Source organism: Ostrinia nubilalis, chromosome 6 (assembly GCF_963855985.1).
Source record: "Ostrinia nubilalis chromosome 6, ilOstNubi1.1, whole genome shotgun sequence".
NCBI classification, from domain to species: Eukaryota; Metazoa; Arthropoda; class Insecta; order Lepidoptera; family Crambidae; genus Ostrinia; species Ostrinia nubilalis.
Window position 1 is genome coordinate 17,568,037 of NC_087093.1, and position 22,511 is coordinate 17,590,547.

The 22,511-nt window shown below is 45.9% G+C and overlaps 1 protein-coding gene across 1 annotated transcript in view; it reads right to left on the minus strand.

The window, feature by feature from the left end:
- Window positions 1–11,684: 11,684 nt before the first annotated feature.
- LOC135072738 (apoptosis-resistant E3 ubiquitin protein ligase 1) overlaps window positions 11,685–22,511 on the minus strand; it is a 65,771-nt gene continuing 54,944 nt past the window's right edge. Inside the window, exons 16-18 of the mRNA XM_063966767.1 lie at window positions 21,563–21,783; window positions 18,747–18,866; window positions 11,685–15,371 (exon numbers count right to left, since the gene is read on the minus strand). Coding sequence (XP_063822837.1) covers window positions 15,321–15,371; window positions 18,747–18,866; window positions 21,563–21,783 — 392 coding nt within the window. The 3' untranslated portion in view covers window positions 11,685–15,320. The remainder of the gene's footprint in view (window positions 15,372–18,746; window positions 18,867–21,562; window positions 21,784–22,511) is intronic.

Below are 22,511 nucleotides of genomic sequence, written 5' to 3' on the forward strand. Positions count from 1 at the left end.
GAAGTTACGAGAAGAAGTGACGACATTTATCAACGATAGCAGCCCGACGCGAAGTACCGTATTTGTGGTGTCAAGGCCCAGAAGGGGGAGAATTGACTATGAGAAGGGACATGGATCAGATAAATTTGTAGGGAGTCAAGCAAACCGCCCGGGGAAAAGAGCCCAGAGCAAGTACCCGCGCGCTCTCCCGAGATTCGGTTCGTACGCCGTGAGGATCCAACCGGGGGGGACAACAGGACTGCCCCTGACTTCCTGACTGGGAAGCAGGGTGGCGTGTGAGTGAGAGCTCGCGCGCAGCGGGACCTCGCCAAGCGCAAGGTAAGGCTTAGACACCCCGTAGACTACAGACTAGTTTACTCGGCTTCCAATTTGTATGAAGAATCTTCCTCTTCCCTCACTGATGAGGATCGCGACCACATATAGTGTTTCTCCACAGACTTCTGTCACTGTCTGGAGTTGTGGACCGCACGATGCAAACTTCCGCCCACCGTCTTCTTCACCGCATCTGACCATCTCGGCGGTGCCCTATTTCGAGCATGTCTGCCTTCTATTTGTCCCAAGATAATTTGTTTCTCCAGACAATGCCTTGGAGACTGCATAATGAAGAATCGGCCGTTACCAAATCTGTGTAATATGCGCACTTCCATACATGTTCATACAGTACAGATTAACAACCCGACCCAACTATCGGCCGACTAAAAGTCTGTAGTCTACAGGGTGTCTTGATATCCTTCGACAATTTCGTGCTGCGCCATCCCAGGCTGTGCAGATTCTGCCATACAGAAGAAGAAACGGCCATGCATGTTCTTTGCTCATATGGCCCGCTTATGAGCAAAAGAAGTATCCATCTCGGGCGACACATCATGCACCCGGATGAGATAGCAGATATCACGCCCCAAATAATCTGGAAATTTATAGACTCAACGGGACTAAGCAGTGAACTCTAAACACAAGGGCTGCCACAATAGATCAAACCTGGTCGAGCTGGCGCAAATGAAGGCCCAAAAACCAATAATGGGCGGAGGCCCAAAGTGTAAAATGTCGAAGGATAAAAATATTATTTTGATAAAGTTTTGAGAGTCGATTTAGACAGGATGTAACTGACGGACGTGGCCTTGAAAATTTCAACACACCGCAGTCGTTCCGTCTTCTTAAATTTATAGGCTGCCATTCCATCTGTATGAACGCGACTACGCGGAGAGAATCGCGAATCTGTGAGTGCGAGTTTTACCGAAGAATTGTTGTGGTGTCGACACATCGCCCCATACACAAGCTTACTCGTATGTTTAGTCGCGTCTCGTCGCCGCCAAATCTAGGAAAAAACACTGCATACTTTATAAAATAATCGCGCATCACTTAGCTACGCTACGCAGCTCAGCGTTGGTGGATGCGTAGCCTTAATATGACTCGTGCCATTCCGAGAATTCGCCGTATGTTTTCCGAATCTCCGAATAACATGCGATTATGTGTAACAGGTAACTTACGGCCATTAAACTTAATTATACCAGCTAGACGATGTTTTATAATGTATTCTCGAGATCCGGTCGGGTGTTTTACACGTGCCGAGTTCAATGGAATCTGTTAAGAAATAACCCAACTACTCGTACTTACCACTGATAAATTCCAAAAAAATGTAAGGCAATTTGGCTAACCCTCTTTGTACGAGGCGTAGAGGTGAGAAGGACGCAAAAGGTCCAACAATTTGGTAGTTGCCTACCTTGGATGTCAACAATTGTAAAAATAAAAGGAATTGGAAAGAAAAGCCCCGAAAAATAATGCATTACTTATCTTATATCATTTTGGCAAGAAGGAACTAATTTAGATATTTTACTCGTAGTATAGTTACCTAGGTACCCAGTTTTGCCTTAAGAGGGCATTAATAAAGCAATAAGTAGGGAAAAAGACATTTAAAAATGGAAAAATGTATAAATACTTATATAAATAACACGGGGACCTTTTTGTTTGGGAATCCCTTTTGCAGAGGTCATTATGATTGTTTTCTCATATCGGGCTGGGTAGCTAGGTAGACCGTACCTAGGTGTATCTAAATTGTAGTCGTCATATCTCCTTACAATGATTCATAGCGGATTGTTTACTGTGATGTGAGGCAGGTTAGGTTTTAATATCGCACAATTATCTACCGTGAGTAGATATACCTACCTACTGACTTGGAAAACACAGAAGAAAATATGCTGTATCAAAGAATTATTCCATCCAAGGATTTCTTGGAATCTAAAAACAACAACGATATATTTACTTATAAATATTAAACCAGTACTACGAATAAACGAAGATTGCATAGTGGAAATATTAATGAAAATAATTTTCTTTTGTGCTTTGTGCCTCCATTCACCTCTAGTAAAATAGAGTGGACAGCTATGTCCTTCTCAAGAGAGCAAGAAGGCGTTGAATGCAGACCGTTCTCGTTTCAGCTGAAAGACGTCTACTGCTGGACAAAGGCCTACCCCCAAGGATTTCCACGAAGACCGATCCTGCGCCGCTCGCATCCAGGCACCTCCCGTGACCTTCACCAGATCGTCGGTCCACGCTACGTCTTCCGGCTCGTGGTCGCCACTCAAGAACTTTCCTGCCCCAGCGGCCATCAGCTCTACGAGCTATGTGCCCCGCCCACTGCTACTTTATTTTAGCGATTCTGCGGGCTATGTCAGTCACTCTGGTTCTCCTACGAATCTCCTCATTTCTGATTCGATCACGTAGGGAAACTCCGAGCATAGCACGCTCCATCGCCCTTTGGGTGACCTTGAGCCTTCTTATGAGGCCCATAGTAAGCGACGGCCTGGTGATGGAATGGCATTAATTTCATGAAAGAGCCTATACTTATTTAGCACCTGTGGCAGAAATGATGATGATGCAATTAGAGAGGGTCGTTCTCGTGCATTTGAGACTGAATGGCTTAAGCCAGCATAACGGCGGCCATAACGGCGGCCGTAACGGCAGCCATAACGGCGTATTACACTTGAAAATTTCGACAGGTTCATCCAGTGTCTAAGTAGCTCAGTTGGAAGAGCAGTCGCCCGGCAGGCGAAAGGTCGTGGGTTCGAGTCTAGTCTTTAGCAGTTCGATTTTTTCAAGTTTATTTAAAATTTAGTTTGAGAAGCGACTCTATTCGCTGAGACATTTTAATAATGAATGAGGGCTATCGTTTTTTTACCCAACAGTTGGCACCCCTGGCGATTGACAGGACCTTACTCTACAGTGGCGCCATCTTGATGAGTGCAAATGCGATAGTCCTCCTACCACTTTCGCGCTCACCAGCTGGCGCCAATGTCTTCGCTACTAGCAAGTGACAGGACCTTACTCTACAGTGGCGCCAACTGGTGAGCGCTAAAACGATAGCCCTCATTGCCTAAAGATGGAATGGTGTTCCAGCTGTCGATCGTGGAGAAGGAGCTGGCGCAGCACGAGGCGCTGCTGTCGGCGGCGGAGGCGGAGGCGGCGGCGCTTCGGCGCTGTGCGGACGAGCGACGCCGGGAGCTCGAGCGCGCCGCCGCCCAGCTGAAGCTGGAGCGCGAGTAAGTCCGCTATGTGTAGTGCGGACTTCGAACCACACCCAGGCGCGGATCCACCGTTGTGGGCACTGTGGGCATGCCCACAACCTAATTTACTTGTTTTAATTATGATCTATTGACAAGATCCATAGGCTGATGATAAAAACGGCTGACTGATGAGCCTTTAAAAAATCGAGCGTGATTTGGAACACAGCCGTTCCACTAAAACGCCGCCGCCACCGACCACTTGGCTCTCACTTTGCTAATTTTTGGTGGCTGTGCCCACAACCTTTTTAGAGGGCTGGATCCGCGCCTGACCACCCCGGAAAATGGCTCATTGAAACCATCAATAATTTCAAGGAACAACCTCTCTAAAAGATCACGTCATTTCATCTTCACTAGCCCAGAAAACTGCATTGTTTTCAATTGAGTTGAAAATGATGATAGTAAAGAGGTAAGATAGCCTGTTCCTCCGTGGTTGAGGATTCCGGGTGAAGCTCGCTTCCACCTTAGGCTTGATCGTCACTTACCATCAGGTGAGATACAGGCCAAGAGCTTTCTCGTTGTGAATAAAAAAAAATCAATTGAGTTCGAAAAAATGACGTCATAGCTTGTCTTTGCTGTACAAAATCTAAGGGAGAACCGCATTTTGATAACCCTTTTGACAGCCCATAAAAAGTACCTAAGTCAATTGAATCGTAGAAAGGCTTACCCCTATTGAAAATTGTCAACCCTTCTTTCCGCGCAGGGCTCGCGCGCAATGTTCGGCCGAATGCGCGGCGCTGAGCGCGCGCGTGGCGGCGGCGGCGCAGGAGACGAGCGAGCTGCGCGCGACCGTGGAGCTCACGCGCGCAGAGCTGCTACGCGTGGCGCGCGCGCTCCAGCACACGCAAGCCCAGCTGGATATGTGGCCGCGCCCGCTCACCAAGTCAGTATAATAGCGAACCATTGCGGTCGCTTCAGAAGCTAGTCCTATGGCCGTAAACGAGCTCACGCGCGCCATGCTGCAGCGCGCGCTTAGCACCGCAGGCCCAGCTCGACCTGTAGCCGTGCCCACTCACCAAGTCAGTGTAGTAGCGTTTGCAACAGCAGCTAGCTAGGCTTCAGAAGCTAGTCCTATAGCCGTAAGAGAGCGAGCTGCGGTTCACGGTGGAGCTCACGCGCGCCGAGCTGCAGCGCGTGGCGCGCGCGCTCCAGCACACGCAGGCCCAGCTGGATATGTGGCCGCGCCCACTCACAAAGTTAGTAACTATAGTAAAGATGCACTGTTAGTTGACAGAACTAAAGCCTGGTCCGTGAGCACGTAGAATCCCGTCCAATGACCCCAAGCTGCCACGGACCAGGCTTTACTATAGTTAACTATAGTAAAGCCGCTCTGTCAACTGACAGTGCATCTTGGCTTTAGAAGCTAGCCCCATACTGCCGTCCGATCACTGTAACGCCGTTAAGTGCAAAAACCACTTTCGGAGAAAAACGAGTTTAAAGATCGCGAATTAAAAAAAATTCGCTGTTTCAAAAGTAAAAGAGTAATTTGTAATTTAAATATATCATTTTAAAGGTATTTTTAAGAGCTACAATTGACACAAACTCTCACGACGCTACATATTATAGATTTTGAAATATTTTAATTCATACATTTTAACTCAGTATTATTGAAATAATATCTCAAAATATACACAACTAAAACGCCGGTATGGCTACCTTAACGGCGTTTAAGTTTTGGATCTTGAATAACTTTGATACATTTGTAAAATGAGTTTCTAAATAATAATTCTACTAAACTTTAATGCCGTTAAATAGTTTAACGACGTTTTAGCTCGGTAATACTATTATTTTTTAACGTCAAAATACTTGCCTTAAATGCAGCTAATGTTAGCTAACGTCATTTAAGTCTAGTATTAACACATAAATTACGAAACTATTGGTATGCCTGTTTGATTCGTTTTGATTACAAGACTAAAATGCAGTTAAAAACAAAACTTTTCACCATAACGGCATTTAAGCTAAGTACTAGCTACTTAGTAGTTCAGGAAATAAAGAAAATTGCATTTATGTCAAAAATAACAAAACCTGTTTTAGTGTTGAACATCTATATTTATGTAAAAAAAAAACAAGTTTTTACTATTTTTAGCATTCGTTGATATCAATCATACGTTTTAATATAATAATTTCTTAAATTTACCACTTTAAAAAAGTAGATACTCATAAAAGACAACACAAAATAAAATCTTTACATTTTCATTACCTACTAGCTGACCCGGCGAACTTCGTACCGCCTTAGCGTAGAGATTTTCTTAATATTTTTTCCCGTAAGAACCATCCTTGGACTTCCACAAACATTTTAAAAAAAGAATTATCGAAATCGGTTCAGCCGTTCACACGTGATGCCGTGACAACGCGAAACGGGTTTCATTTTTATATATATAGATTTGAGATCAATTAAAACCAACTATTGAAAGTTCTCAAACTTAGCAGTTTCACAATACCTAATAAAAATAATAAGTGACGACACTTTATTACCAATGCCGCAATATTTATATTATTTTGCCTGTTTCAGTAGGCTACAACTACAATATTTTGTAGTTAATAAAAATTAAGATCTATTTATTTAATTCAATAATAATGTACAACGCGGCAAGCCTTACCTAATAAATGAACTTCACGCTGCTTATAATAATCATCTAGTTAGTGAGAATGGTGAGAATCATGTTTATCAAATGGAAATAAACAACAATTCTTAAGTAAAATAGTATCAAATTAAGTCGACATATAAGTGTATATTAAACAATACACTCTATTTGCAGTATTGTCGAGAATATTATTCTCGGGAACTTTCACGATAACATTCTCAATATAACTACACCTTTACTAAATTTAATTGTTTCTTCGTGAAATGTTGTTTTAATGACAGAAATGTCTTTTTACACGTAATAACATAATGTTACTGTCCATTTGTTCGTTTTTTGACATTAAGGGCATATTTCACAATCGCTTAGTAAGGGCCTGTTTCACGACTTCTGGATAAGTTGTGGATAGCCTATGTGACGGATCATTTTGACACATTTTTATAGAAAATACGTGCTAGCTAGATTGACCCGACACTTGCCAAATATATCCCGTATATTAGTCTGTTGTACGAGATTAGAATGGTTCTCAAACAGCTAAAAATCAACAAGGCCTGGTGATGATGTAATCACAGCTGAGCTTCTGAAAGCAGGCGGAACGCCGGTACAAGGCTTTTCATAAGCTGTTTGATTCCGTCATCCTCAAGAGAAAAACGCCTACGGCATTGCAAAAAAGTATGGTGGTACTCCTCTTCAAAAAAGACTTGTATAAAAACGCCAAAATGTCAGTCCGTCTCCAGGATTAGGTCTCGAAACCTATCCAGTTGCAGCGAGGGGTGAGACAGGGAGACGTAATATCACCGAAACTATTTACCACCGCCCTGGAAGATGTTTTCAAGCTTCTGGGCTGGAGAGGATTCAGCATAAATATCAACGGCGAGTTCATCACCCACCTTCGATTTGCAGACGATATCGTAGTTGTGGCAGATCTAGGCACAATGCTCGATGGCCTCAGTAGAGCCTCGCAACAAGTGGGTCTCAAAATGAACATGGACAAGTTTGAATCATACCTTGCTGGCCGTACCCAGTCTGTAGTCGTGAGCGGGCATGAGTCGTATAGCTATAAGGCAACTTCTGGAGTTCCCCAGGGTTCCCACCTAGGTCCTGTACTGTTCGTAATTTTTGTGAATGACGTTGTACGGCGCGTAAAACACAGTTATTGTTCACTGTTTGCTGACGACATGAAAATATACCGCGAAATTAAATCCTGGGAGGACTCCGCATTTTTGCAGGAAGATATAGAGTCCGTTTATCAGTGGTGCCAGGACAATAAAATGATCTTAAACGTGGCAAAATGTCACCATATAACTTTCACTAAAAAAAGAATCCCTCTTCAGACCTCTTACTCAATAAATGGTTCTCAGGTTGGCAGGGTTGATGAGATAAGAGATTTGGGTGTCATCCTGGATAAAAAGTTATCATTCATATCGCACTATAATAACATCGTCAACCGGGCTTCCCGTATGCTTGGCTTCCTCAAACGTGCCACAAAAGATTTTCGTCGAATTGACGCCAAAATAGCTCTCTATAATTCCCTTGTTAGGTCTATTCTCGAATTCAGCAGCATAGTATGGAATCCTTTTTTCAACACACACATCAACAGAATAGAAAGAATAAACCGCTCTTTCACGCGACATCTAGCTTTTGTCAGTCGCGGTCAGATTAACGTGCACAACAGCTATGAAGAACGTCTTGATTTCTTCAAAATGCAGAAACTGTGCGACCGTCGCAAGACGCTAGACTTATTTTTCTTGTACAAACTTCTCAACGGCATGGTAGTTTCCCAAGACTCACTTGAAAAAATTCGTTTTCGTGTTCCAAGGCAAAGTTCTCGCTATCTCTGTAGAGACCTCTTTCACATCCCTTTGTGCAAAACTAAGTTAGGCCAAAACTCGCCACTTAACCGGTTGTGTGCAACGTATAATAAAGCGGTGGCTGGCAACCCAGACACAGACACCGGTCTTGACGTTTTCGGTGACAGCCTCCCTAAATTTAAGTCAAAACTCAAGCCTGTATTCGGAACGACTTAGGCACCGAACAAAATGAACAATTACTAAATCCTTTATATTGTTCGGTGCTTAAACTCTAGACTCTATTCAATTGATTTTTGTTTTTACTAGTGTATAATTACCCTAACATTGCAAAAAGAAATGCTGTGTATACCTGTAATTGAGGTCATATACGTATCATGTGTTAAACCATGTTAAAATGTATGAACTGTATTATGTATGTGACTTTGTTGGTGTACCTAATAAATAAATAAATAAAATAAATAAACAAGACAAAAATCATGTCAAATGTCCGTGTTGCACCCACTCCTTTGAAAGTTGGAGACTACACTCGAAGTTGTTGACAATTATGTATACCTGAGACAAACCGGATGGTTTATCGGGAAGCTTCGCGATATTTTCACGTCCGAAATAATACTGCAGTGTCTTAAGACAAAAGTCTGTGACCAGTGTGTGTTGCCAGTGATAGTATACGGATTTGTGATGTGGACCCAAAGGGCGATGGAGCGTGCTATGCCAAGCATAGTTTCCCTGCGTGATCGAATCAGAAATGAGGAGATCCGTAGAAAAACCAAAGTGACCGACATCGTGATCGTGATCGTGCATCTTGGCTTTAGAAGCTAGCCCCATAGCTGTAGGTGATGACCCAGCTGCGCGCCACAGCTTAAGCTGCAGCGCGCGCTTAGCACACGCAGGCCCAGCTGGATATGTGGCCGCGCCCGCTCACCAAGTCAGTGTATAGCGTACATTTGTGACAGCTACTAGCCTCAGAAGCTAGCCCCATAGATGCAGGCGAGCGACCTATGGCCGCGCCCGCTCACCAAGTCAGTATAGTAGCAAACCATCACGACAGCAGGTAGGCTACAGAAGCTAATCCTATAGCCGTAAGCGAGCGAGCTGCGCGCCACGGTGGAGCTCACGCGAACCAAGCTGCAGCGCGCGCTTAGCACCGCAGGCCCAGCTCGATATGTGGCCGCGCCCGCTCACCAAGTCAGTATAATAGCGAACATATGTGTCAGACAGCTGCTAGCCTCAGAAGCTAGCCCCATAGATGGAGGCGAGCGAGCTACGGTTCACGGTGGAGCTCACGCGAACCAAGCTGCAGCGCGCGCTTAGCACCGCATGTCCAGCTCGACTTATGGCCGCGTCCGCTCACCAAGTCAGTGTAGTAGCGAACCATTGCGACAGCTGCTTGCTTCAGAAGCTAGCCCCATAGATGCAGGCGAGCGACCTGTGGCCGCGCCCGCTCACCAAATCAGTATAAGGCGGTTATCACACTGCGCCGCGCTCCGCCGCGGAGCGCGTGATTTTCATATAAAAAAATTAATAAAAAAATAACTTTTTTAAAAACAAGCTTTATTTCGAAAGCTTCTATCGCGCATGGAATTTATTCCTCTTTTTTTCTGTTTGCGCTACAAGCTTTCGAAATAAAGCTTGTTTTTAAAAAAGTTATTTTTTTATTAATTTTATTTTACACTTTTTAGTTGTATCTCAATCTCTGGGCCCTGGTCATCATTTGGCACCAAAGTGCTCGAGAAGTCGAATCCAACGAACTCAAACTCAATAAGTTTCCACATTGGTTTCCACCGTTTCGTTTAGGAGTTCCTATGGCCACCTCCTGACTCCATCATCAGACCAGCTCAATGGTACCATAACATTGCATTGTCATCGTAATTACATAAGTATACCAAATTTCAGCTCAATCGGTTGAGGAGAACTGGTCTTAAATTCAGTTGCAAGATTTGTCCCACACATACTAACAAGTGAAGTCAATATAAAGCTTGTAAAAATCACGCGCGCGGACGCGTTGTCAGTGTGAAGTGCCGCGCGTGTTTTCTATACAAACTGAGGTATTTGCATACAATGATTAAATCTGTCGCCCCGCGCTCCGCGGCGGAGCGCGGCGCAGTGTGATAACCGCCTAATAGCGAACTATTGCGACGGTTAATAGCTTTAGAAGCTAGCCCCATAGCCACAGGCGAGCGAGCTGCGCGCCACAATGCACGCACGCAGGCCCAGCTCGACATGAGTGGCCGCGCGCGCTCACCAAGTCAGTATAACTATACTAAAGCGGCTCTGTCAGTAGCTTCAGAAGCTAGTTTCATAAGCACAGGAGACGAGCAAGCTGTGTGAGGCCGTGGAGCTCACGCGTGCCGAGCTACGCAGGCCTAAGGCCAAGTAAGCGTAGTAGCGAACGTTTGCGACAGCTGCTTAGACTTCAGAAACTAGTCCCGTAGCGTAGCGTAGGCAAACAACATTGAGAACTATACCCGTAAACCGATAGCAGAAAGCTAGGAAAAAGCTTTGACTTTAAATACGCTTTGCCAAAGTTACACCTGCTCACTAACGTCTAACGCGATAGTTAGTATGCGACGTGACTGCAACGGTACACTTAGATATTCGCGTTTATGACGTTGTCCCGTTTATTTGATTAGTCGCAAAATCGCAGTCGTCACGTTGGCTGTGTCGTGTCAACTTTGTCGTAACGTAGAAAGCGCGTAATTGTAACAACACACGCCAAAGACATACTTATAAGAATATTAGCACACACCTAAAATACACAAGAATGCTTTAAAAAAGTGTAACGACTCACCAAATGACCCTGGCTCCCTTGCAGGATGCTGTGCGCGGCTCGATCATGGCTGCGGCACCCGCTGTCGCTGCCCGAAGCGCTGCTGTGGGCGCTGGTGCCGGCGCGTCATGGCTGCTGAGTGCTGACTACACACCACGTCACATTCTGCACAACTGTCCTGCCAATAATTTTGCTTAACTTGCAACTCACCCCGTCACGTTCTGCACAACAGTCTTGGCAATAGTTTTTTGTTTTTTCGTAAGTTGGCTTGCGTGAGCCTGCCAGTGTTAAAATCACTTGCAAAACGCCGAAAATTTGTCTTCCACAGATCTTTATCCCCACTAAGTTCGCGGTAACAGATTATCGGCCGAAACTTTACCGATCACATATTGCAAAATCCATACACGCCGAATAACTGAAATACTTTGACAGTTACTTGTATTTAAATGACAACTACTACCCGCGATAATTATTCTTAGTGATATGCGTTTCGTTTCACGTAATTCAATGTTTTCACCTTTTATTATGAAAGTTGTGCTGTGCAGATGAATTTTTGGAGTTGCAAAAATTGATCATTTGACAATAGTGGGTCATCTTTATTGTTTATCTCACTCAACATTATTTTTTGTCGTAATAGAAAGAAAGTAATGTTTGGTGAGTTTCTATTAGTACTTTTTGAGGAGTTTGGTAAGTATTTTAATTACATTTTTACTTAGTTATTGTAGTTTTATAGATAAACATTACTTTTGTAAGGTAAGTCGTTTTAATTGTAAGTTGTTATTCTAATGTTATGTACACTTGTAATGAGAAAAATATATTTAATGTTATAAAATCTAATTCTTTTAATTTCCAAGACACAACCCATTTGTAAAAAAAAAAGTAGGTACCTATTTACATTTTAAACTCTTCCCACGAAAATATTTTGTCAAAATTCAGCTAACGGAAATTATGTTAAAAAGAAACGCCAAAATTGTATCGTATAATTTATTTCAGTCTTACATTTCTAATCAACGATTTAGCTACAAAATATAATCTACGTTTGGAATGTTCACTATAAAATGTAAAAAGAGAGAGTGGTGAACACTGAGTGAAGTGCAGAGCCGACGCGGCGCAAGCGGCGCTACACTATGAAACTATGAACTTGTATAACAATACTTAAGAAACCTCTTTATCACGATATACGACTAGTATGAATATTGCTCGATAAAAATATGTTCACATCCATTCTTAAGGTAACGATGTAACACATTACAGACAGTAATACCAAAAGAATAAAACTAATAAAATATTAATTATGAGATAGGCAGTAGGTAGGTAACATCGATAAAAAAGTGTTTCATTTCTATACAGATAAAATAAATAAATTAAAATAAAAAATATTTATGCAAAAAAATTAAGCTCAGCCAATTCTATCTTAATTTCCAGTGGTAAAAAAATTTAAGCTATAAAATACATAGTTGATTATACTAGTTAGAATTAATGGGCGTGTTGTTATTATGTTTTAAACGATGGCCTCACCATATTTCTACGAACATGTCGCGCCACCTTAGGTTTCCCCACGCTATCAGAAAACATAAAAACCATTGAAAATTGTAACCAATCTTTGTAAAACCCGATTCGAGGTCTTCAAGCAGTGCTGCTGAGAGGACCTCTATCGATTCTGTCAAACTTAGGCACGTGTCAAAAATACCTAAATGTTGACTAAACTGAATTCATTGAACTTGGATGATGATTCTTAAAAATCAAGATTGAATTCGGTGAAGTACCGAATATTTTGAGGAAATATTAGTCAACTATATTATTTATATACCGTTGTCTAATCTTACGAGGATGGCACGTGCCTTTTCCTCCCAAAACTACAAACGTCGTATTAATTTTTCATCAGATACATTAATTGGTCATCAAATAGTCCGATTGTTACATAATTATGGCGCGAACTGGTTTTGAAGGGAAATCGCAGGAATCCCCGAGTAGGCTACATCACCACTACATCAAGAATGCATATTTATTAATTAACATAATAATACGGATAGTACGGCTTTGTGAAACACGAGATGCTTTATTTGGTCTAAAAAGGGCGTAATCGCTAAAGAGAATGAAATAAATAGATACCTACTACTAAAGTCCAACAGTCTCCAGCCCTAAAATAAATCCTTTGACATTAGGCCAACATGGGTCAGGCGACCATTGACAAGCTAGTGACATATAGAGCAAGATCAAGTTGGCTATGTTAATAATGTTCTCTACACATTCAATATTTCTCATTGTATTACATAAATAAATAAATTAATTCAGACATTATGTCACTATTATGGTTGAAATGGTTCAACATATAATTTATAACGTAGCATTATCACTATTTACATACACAATCATAGAAATATCTGAACAATAATGTAGCTTTCCTTTTATCTAATACATAAACTATGCTTATACATATCTCACAAGAAAATATTTATAGGCTTTAAACTTACGATAGTTTTTATACATAAGTATAAATAAAATGTCATTTAAAAATAATTAATCTACAACTAAATACATAAATAAATACCTTTTTGCAATATGTCAACTTTAATCACTAATATAAAATATTCTAAAATAAATAATACTAACTCAAAAGTATTTTATGAAGTCTCTCATCTTGCTTGCGCTCTCACAACACACAAACACATGCATACATTTTATAGATGTCACACATCTAATACATTACAATTCCGACACTTGCTGACAGCGATTTATAATAGTAAATACAGAGAATATGCAAAAATAATATTATTCAAGAATCATAAATCTTGATTTCAATCTTGTCCCTCATTTCCATACTGAAAGGAAGGCAAAATCCTCGAAATCAGTGGCTAGTTTAGAAAAGTAAAAGTGACAGAAGACCTTTCTCTAGTAGGATTGTTTTGCCTACTGCGAAATTGCGTTAAAACTTAGGCCAAGTAGAGAGAAGAATCTGGGAGGGACGGTGCTCATTGAAGGCTTTGTCAAGATTCCCATAGTTTTCCCCACTAAAGCGAGTGACGAAGCACCTGGGTTATTTTAGTGGATATGCCTCAGCCTACCGATGAGGGGAGAGGTGGGGGGGGGCACACATTGGCCTTGTCCCCGGACTTCAATACGTAATTTCCCCGACAAAAAAAGAGAAGACAAAGATTTTTACACTTAACTCGATACAAATAAAAGGGCTCATGAAAGTCAGCAAATGTCAGAAGCGCACGCGCACCGGGCACGAGATTATTGTCGATGGTTCAATTCCGCGACTGACCGGCAGCTGGCAGGATCCTTTGTTACAACTACGAACACTACGCCCCGGCTTCAATAAAACAACTAAATTGGTTCATGCATGACATAAACCGTATTAACTGGTACTACGTCTGGCAATGGGTTCAATTTGATGATCAGAACTTTATCTTAAGATAAAGTTTTGGTAGTTAGTGTAAATCAATGATATTCCAATGATTATGACATGCATGTGCCTTTTTCGGAAGAGCTTGTATCATTAGTTAACTAACAAAAGTTGACCGAACAAATTCGGTTATAAAATACGAAAGAAAGTTACGCTTATGACTAGCAAGAGATCGATTTAATACTATCTAATAAATAAATAATTTAATCTTAAAGGCCGTTTCTAATAAATAAATATCGCCCTCACTTCGGCGGGGACATCTCTGACTAGAAGTCAAGTTTACATTAACTTTAGGCCTTGTTCAACATTTCTATTAAAATATTTAATTGAAAAATAATATTATACTAGTAATACACAGTGATCCCGTTTTCCGTTTGAACATTCACCACACAAGTAACGAGATGTTACCACGCACGCACATAACACAATCTCACACAACATGTCAACATAAAAACTAATAATGTCCAATATGTAATAGAATATAAATGCAAAACGAGCATAATTATTGTATATCGGTCGTAGAGTATTCTTTAGGCAATTTCTTCATTGGTCAACACTGCCTGGAGTTTTAAAATATTAGACCTTGTGCGAATTTCAAAGAAGTTTTAAGTTTAAGTGATAATAACCAAATTCACATTGTTCTTACGCCAAATAGAGTTTGGAGAATGACGTCCGCTTTTTTCAATTATTATTTTTATAAATAGGGAATATGCATGACTATATTTTTTAAGTACGTAATATATTCAATAATCTTGGTTAGTGCTTGAATATTAAAGCTTCACAATACAAAGATTAAATTCAGAAGTCTGGACAGAAATGCGACGAAAGACTTCGTGTCCGTCATAAAAAAGCTATTAGAGAGGGACGGAAATATTTTACTAACAATGTTGGATTACGTACCTTTTTCTTACATTTATATTCTGTTTAACCCGTTGTCAATTTTATTTAAGGGCATCATCATCATGCATATTCCCTATTAGTTCTTAGGCGGGTTTTAGAATCGCGCTGACCGCTCGCTGATCGTCGGCGCTGACAGATCAATATGTATGTAATTGAAGGGAACGTTCCTGAGTGAGGCTGATCGCTCGGCGCCGACGGTTCATACATTTCGGCTGTCAGCGCTGACGGTCAGGGTGCGTCAGCGTGACTCTAAAACCAGCCTTAGAGTCGTGGTAAAACATTGTATGTGTATACAAGTTAGATCATCCCGAACCCCTCGCCGCCCTCGTTGATCGCCCACAACAGCGCCTTGAAGAAGAAAAAACGTTTTACAAGCATTTGAGCAGATAATGTTCGCTTTGTGTAGTTGTTTTACCGATAAGAAGCGATTTTATATCAAACTAGCTGACCCTGCGAACTTTGTTCCGCCTTAATGGCAATAAATAAGCAGACTTTTTTTTTAATTTCGAACGGGATAAAAAGTATCCTATGTCCTTCTCCTGGCTCTAAACTACCTCCCTGACAATTTTCAGCTAAATCGGTTCAGCCGTTCTTGAGTTATAAGTGGAGTAACTAACACGACTTTCTTTTATATATAGGTATAGATATTCTCTCGTATGAGAAACGTAACGTAATGTCAAGTTGTTAAGATTGTCACGCATGCCAATAGGCCTAAGATGCGCGCCGCGATAAGCGGTTATCACGCCATTTTATCGATTTTGCCCATACATTTTGATGTCGATAAAAGTTATCACGGCGCGCATCTTAGGCCTACAAGTTCCGATACTTTGTCGGTAAGCGAGTGTGCGAGTGTAACGGGCGAGTATAACGACAGCTGTATATTTTCTTGGGCAATCGTTATTAAAATTTCTTAGCGATTAGAGTCGCTTCAAAGTCGTGGGTGCCATTCCCGCCTTAGGCAGTTCGATTTTTTCAAGTCGTTTATTGAGAATTTTATTGGCCAGTTTGGGGCCGTCCATATATTACGTCATTCTAAATTAGGGGGGGGGGGTTGGTCTGCGGATGACGGTAAATGATAGATAGGGGGGGGGGGGTGTTCCGAAATTGACGTCATTCTTATTTATTTATTTAGTTTATTGTTCACGTACAAAAAGATTATTTCTAAAAATAAATTTCTTCCAGCACACTGCAAATGTGAGGGGCGGCTAAGGCGCGTACAATACTAAAATAACTCATAATAAACATACATAATGCAACATAGATGTACACAAATACCACAGATATGGATTAGAGTAGATACAGCAAGTTGATCGTCAAAGCGTGCCATTCCGATATGTCCAAATGGACATACATGGTCGAGTGATGTTCAGTAATCCGATTACAACAATCGGTTACGATGATTTTACGAGGACAGTAGTACGAACACGGTAGAAAGAAGAAATTATTTACGGATTGAGAATTGTAATTAACAGCACAAGTAACATTAGTTAATTAGAATTAAGTAGCAGTAGAAGAAGTATAAAATAGCATTGTTTTTAATACATATCCTGCGATGTACTCTTAAGAGTTAAAACCATGGTCCCTGTATGTGGTGCACTCATACCGATCCCAAGGAACCGTACTTACTCATAACAATAAGACACACACTGATCCATGTATTCATGCACTTGACAAATTTTTGTCTTGAAACGCTGGTAGGGTAAAAAAAAATAACGAGATTTAACGATTTGTAAGAATTAATTTATTTGTGGCGACATCTACGATACGCCACTACAAACTAGTGACCAACAGATGGCGCTGTTACGACTACACTATGGCACACTCCGCCGCTCATACAAACCTGCATCGCGGTGACGGAGTTTTATATCCTGCCAAGTATATATAGACAAACCAAGATGGTGTAAATTGGACCTTGGTCCCCGAGCATAACACCCGCTCGGAAGGAAGCACTAACATCTAGCTTCCTTATTGTGGTTGAGCATCATATCCCACATTGGTGACCCCGACGTGATTGGAACGTGACCTTCCATCACCACCATCTTCGGCATCAGCCTCCGTCATCCTCACCCTCTCCGCCACTTCGTCATCAGCTCCAGTCTTCAACAAGCCAGCATCCTCCAGCCTTTAGGGACCATCGCAGATCGCAACCGACCTTCCTGGTTCCTCGGCAGCAAGCAACCGTCAATTCACTGGTTCATTGTGGTTGAGCATCATATCCCACATATTTAAAAAGGTAAATAAAGATGTTTTTGGTTTTGTATTTAACAAATTATCAGTTTTATCGGAATTAATTAATTTTCGAATCGAGTCACACGATATCTTTCGATGACTGCGAATGCAGTACGATGATACGATTATTTTTACGTTGCGGCAATCACTAAAATTCGCTAAAATGACACTAATGACGTTTAAAAAGTGACACGCTCCGCTTCATACAAATTTTTTCACATGCTGCATCTATCCATATCTGTGACAAATACAGTAATAACTACAGATAAAATACTCTAACAATAATATCTTTCGATGACTGCGAATGCAGTACGATGATACGATTATTTTTACGTTGCGGCAATCACTAAAATTCGCTAAAATGACACTAATGACGTTTAAAAAGTGACACGCTCCGCTTCATACAAATTTTTTCACATGCTGCATCTATCCATATCTGTGACAAATACAGTAATAACTACAGATAAAATACTCTAACAATAATATTACATATAATACTAGCTGCCCGCCCCGGCTTCGCCCGTGGTACTTACATGTATTATACATATAAACCTTCCTTAAGAATCACTCTATCTATTAAAAAAAAATGGTGATTCTATAACCAAGTGTTTTAATTTTGCCAAACTGGTAATGACGTCAATTTTGGGAGAAGGGGGGGAGGGGGGGGGGGGGTCATTAAGAAATGACGATAGGATGATTGTAGGGGGGGGGGTCTAAAATCTGAAAAAATCGATGACGTAATTTATGGACGGCCCCTTTTCAGACCGTAAATCGTCTAGCACTCAGCGAGTATCTAAGTGCCTGAGACCCGGTTTCCACCAAGACGGAGTGGAGTGGAGAAAATCAGCTCAACTCAGTTCTCTGTTGCTCTATTCCGCTAGGTATACCACAGAATAATAATAAGTACTACGTACAGAAGTTTTACTTCGCAAAGGTATTTAAAAAAATGTATGCTCAATGTCATTAACAATATGGTGTAATTTAGCCTGTCTCAAGAGTCAAGCACCATTTTGTTGACAAACGTCAGTGATCGGCACTGCGCCGAAGCTATAGGGCTGACTTCGGTAAAATGATGTGACGTGAGGTGCCAAACTGCGGAAAATGGCGGAGGAAATACATGATTTAGCATGAATTATCACGAATAATATTAACTACTTATTTACCTCTCAGTGTCTTGAGGCAACTTAAAAAAGTACATTCTGTGTTTTTATTATTATTTAGGCAGTTAAATACTGCACAGTATTTAGTACACCATTTTCTTTATTTTCTTCCATCATACACAAGAATACGCGTGCGTAAGTCAATGTTTGCTCGTATGTGAGGCCTTGTCGAATAGTATCCTGTAGGTGGGCCATCGTGCGTGTTTTGTTTTCGATGTAAACTCGCGGAGATGAACAGGCCTGGGTATACCTACTAACTTTATGGCTCCACCTTGGTGGAGGCCGGTCCTAAAGCCCAGCACAACGGCAGAAGAAGTACTCGTGGGTATGTTACCTTGACGAGCTGCTCGTAGCTGTCGTAGTCGGGCAGGCAGAGCTGGTTGAAGCACGTGTGCGCCGTGGGCAGCGCGCCGAAGTTGGGCGCCGGCGTGATCTGGAAGCGCGGGTTCAGCTCCTGGCCCAGACAATGGGGAATTAGTGGGCAGTCCGAAAATAAGCGGGCGGCAATGAGAGTGACAGTATCTACCTTAAGGCCTATTCAGACCTAAGCGGTATTCGCTACCGTCTGCGGCAGAGAAAACCCAGTGGGTATGCGGTGATAATACTGTTCAGACCTAAGCGGTATTCGCTAGTTTCGCTACCGTCTATGCGTACCGTATATACCTATGTACCTCTACCCACAGCGGCAGCGAATATCGCTCAGGTCGCTCTAGCCGCAATACTTGATACTAAACACCTGAGCGAAACCCGCGCGGTATGTACCTCTACCCACAGCGGCAGCGAATGTCGCTCAGGTTTGAATAGGCTTTTACTCAACAGTTGCGCCAACTGGTGAGGGCAAATAAATACGATAGTCCTCATTGATTAATATGAGGTTCGATGCGTCTCAGGCTCATCTACCTCCTTTTCTAATTTTGGTATAACTTGCAACCTCTATTGTCGGTAGCCGTGTGTTTCCAGCTGAATAAAATGTCACTCCTCTTCCCGTGGATGTCGTAAAAAGCGACTATAGGACAAAATATGCGTATATCAGGTCTCCTCATCCCGTTTAGCCAGCGTGGGGAGTGTAGGATTGAGAATGTGGGATGGTTGCAGCCACAGAACCAGGCGAGCACGCTCTCAGCTGGCAGGCACGCACCTGGAAGCCGCCGGGCGGCAGCTGGCTGCAGCCGGTGCTGAAGTGCAGCAGGCGGGCGCGCTCCCAGCTGGCAGGCACGCACCTGGAAGCCGCCGGGCGGCAGCTGGCTGCAGCCGGTGCTGAAGTGCAGCAGGCGGGCGCGCTCCCAGCTGGCAGGCACGCACCTGGAAGCCGCCGGGCGGCAGCTGGCTGCAGCCGGTGCTGAAGTGCAGCAGGCGGGCGCGCTCCCAGCTGGCAGGCACGCACCTGGAAGCCGCCGGGCGGCAGCTGGCTGCAGCCGGTGCTGAAGTGCAGCAGGCGGGCGCGCTCCCAGCTGGCAGGCACGCACCTGGAAGCCGCCGGGCGGCAGCTGGCTGCAGCCGGTGCTGAAGTGCAGCAGGCGGGCGCGCTCCCAGCTGGCAGGCACGCACCTGGAAGCCGCCGGGCGGCAGCTGGCTGCAGCCGGTGCTGAAGTGCAGCAGGCGGGCGCGCTCCCAGCTGGCAGGCACGCACCTGGAAGCCGCCGGGCGGCAGCTGGCTGCAGCCGGTGCTGAAGTGCAGCAGGCGGGCGCGCTCCCAGCTGGCAGGCACGCACCTGGAAGCCGCCGGGCGGCAGCTGGCTGCAGCCGGTGCTGAAGTGCAGCAGGCGGGCGCGCTCCCAGCTGGCAGGCACGCACCTGGAAGCCGCCGGGCGGCAGCTGGCTGCAGCCGGTGCTGAAGTGCAGCAGGCGGGCGCGCTCCCAGCTGGCAGGCACGCACCTGGAAGCCGCCGGGCGGCAGCTGGCTGCAGCCGGTGCTGAAGTGCAGCAGGCGGGCGCGCTCCCAGCTGGCAGGCACGCACCTGGAAGCCGCCGGGCGGCAGCTGGCTGCAGCCGGTGCTGAAGTGCAGCAGGCGGGCGCGCTCCCAGCTGGCAGGCACGCACCTGGAAGCCGCCGGGCGGCAGCTGGCTGCAGCCGGTGCTGAAGTGCAGCAGGCGGGCGCGCTCCCAGCTGGCAGGCACGCACCTGGAAGCCGCCGGGCGGCAGCTGGCTGCAGCCGGTGCTGAAGTGCAGCAGGCGGGCGCGCTCCCAGCTGGCAGGCACGCACCTGGAAGCCGCCGGGCGGCAGCTGGCTGCAGCCGGTGCTGAAGTGCAGCAGGCGGGCGCGCTCCCAGCTGGCAGGCACGCACCTGGAAGCCGCCGGGCGGCAGCTGGCTGCAGCCGGTGCTGAAGTGCAGCAGGCGGGCGCGCTCCCAGCTGGCAGGCACGCACCTGGAAGCCGCCGGGCGGCAGCTGGCTGCAGCCGGTGCTGAAGTGCAGCAGGCGGGCGCGCTCCCAGCTGGCAGGCACGCACCTGGAAGCCGCCGGGCGGCAGCTGGCTGCAGCCGGTGCTGAAGTGCAGCAGGCGGGCACGCACCTGGAAGCCGCCGGGCGGCAGCTGGCTGCAGCCGGTGCTGAAGTGCAGCAGGCGGGCGCGCTCCCAGCTGGCAGGCACGCACCTGGAAGCCGCCGGGCGGCAGCTGGCTGCAGCCGGTGCTGAAGTGCAGCAGGCGGGCGCGCTCCCAGCTGGCAGGCACGCACCTGGAAGCCGCCGGGCGGCAGCTGGCTGCAGCCGGTGCTGAAGTGCAGCAGGCGGGCGCGCTCCCAGCTGGCAGGCACGCACCTGGAAGCCGCCGGGCGGCAGCTGGCTGCAGCCGGTGCTGAAGTGCAGCAGGCGGGCGCGCTCCCAGCTGGCAGGCACGCACCTGGAAGCCGCCGGGCGGCAGCTGGCTGCAGCCGGTGCTGAAGTGCAGCAGGCGGGCGCGCTCCCAGCTGGCAGGCACGCACCTGGAAGCCGCCGGGCGGCAGCTGGCTGCAGCCGGTGCTGAAGTGCAGCAGGCGGGCGCGCTCCCAGCTGGCAGGCACGCACCTGGAAGCCGCCGGGCGGCAGCTGGCTGCAGCCGGTGCTGAAGTGCAGCAGGCGGGCGCGCTCCCAGCTGGCAGGCACGCACCTGGAAGCCGCCGGGCGGCAGCTGGCTGCAGCCGGTGCTGAAGTGCAGCAGGCGGGCACGCACCTGGAAGCCGCCGGGCGGCAGCTGGCTGCAGCCGGTGCTGAAGTGCAGCAGGCGGGCGCGCTCGGGCGGCGTGAGCGCGTGCAGGGCGGCCCAGAACCAGGCGAGCACGCGCTCCCAGTCGCGGCCGCCGCCGGCCGCGCGTGCGTGCGCGCGCCAGTCGGCCACGGACAGCTCGCCCGAGCCGCACACCAGCAGCTCCAGCTCCATCTCGTCGAACGCCGCTGCAACAACGCTCGCTTTGAGACGGTGGCAAATGACGATCGGGATCAAACATCAGCGCTCAGTCGCAGAACGTGTCGCGCCACGTCATGTAACGTCATCTTGTGTCGTTATGTCACGTAGCGTCGTATCGCGTTACGTAGTGTCGTGTCGCGTCACGTAGCGTCACATCGCGTCACCGTAGCCTCGTATCGCATCACGTAGCGTCGACGTGGCATATAACGTCATCTTGTGTCGTTATATGCCACGTCGCGTCGAACCGTGTCATGTCGAGCACGTTTCGTCATGTATTGTCTTTCGTGTCACACTGCGAGACGTAACATCATAGCGTCATGAAGGCACAGAGGCACTCACAGCGCCAGGCCGCGCAGGAAGCCGTCGGTCTCCACACTCACCCAGCAGGTTGTCGGGCACCAGCAGCGCCAGGCCGCGCAGGAAGGCGTCGGTCTCCACACTCACCCAGCAGGTTGTCGGGCACCAGCAGCGCCAGGCCGCGCAGGAAGGCGTCGGTCTCCACACTCACCCAGCAGGTTGTCGGGCACCAGCAGCGCCAGGCCGCGCAGGAAGGCGTCGGTCTCCACACTCACCCAGCAGGTTGTCGGGCACCAGCAGCGCCAGGCCGCGCAGGAAGGCGTCGGTCTCCACACTCACCCAGCAGGTTGTCGGGCACCAGCAGCGCCAGGCCGCGCAGGAAGGCGTCGGTCTCCACACTCACCCAGCAGGTTGTCGG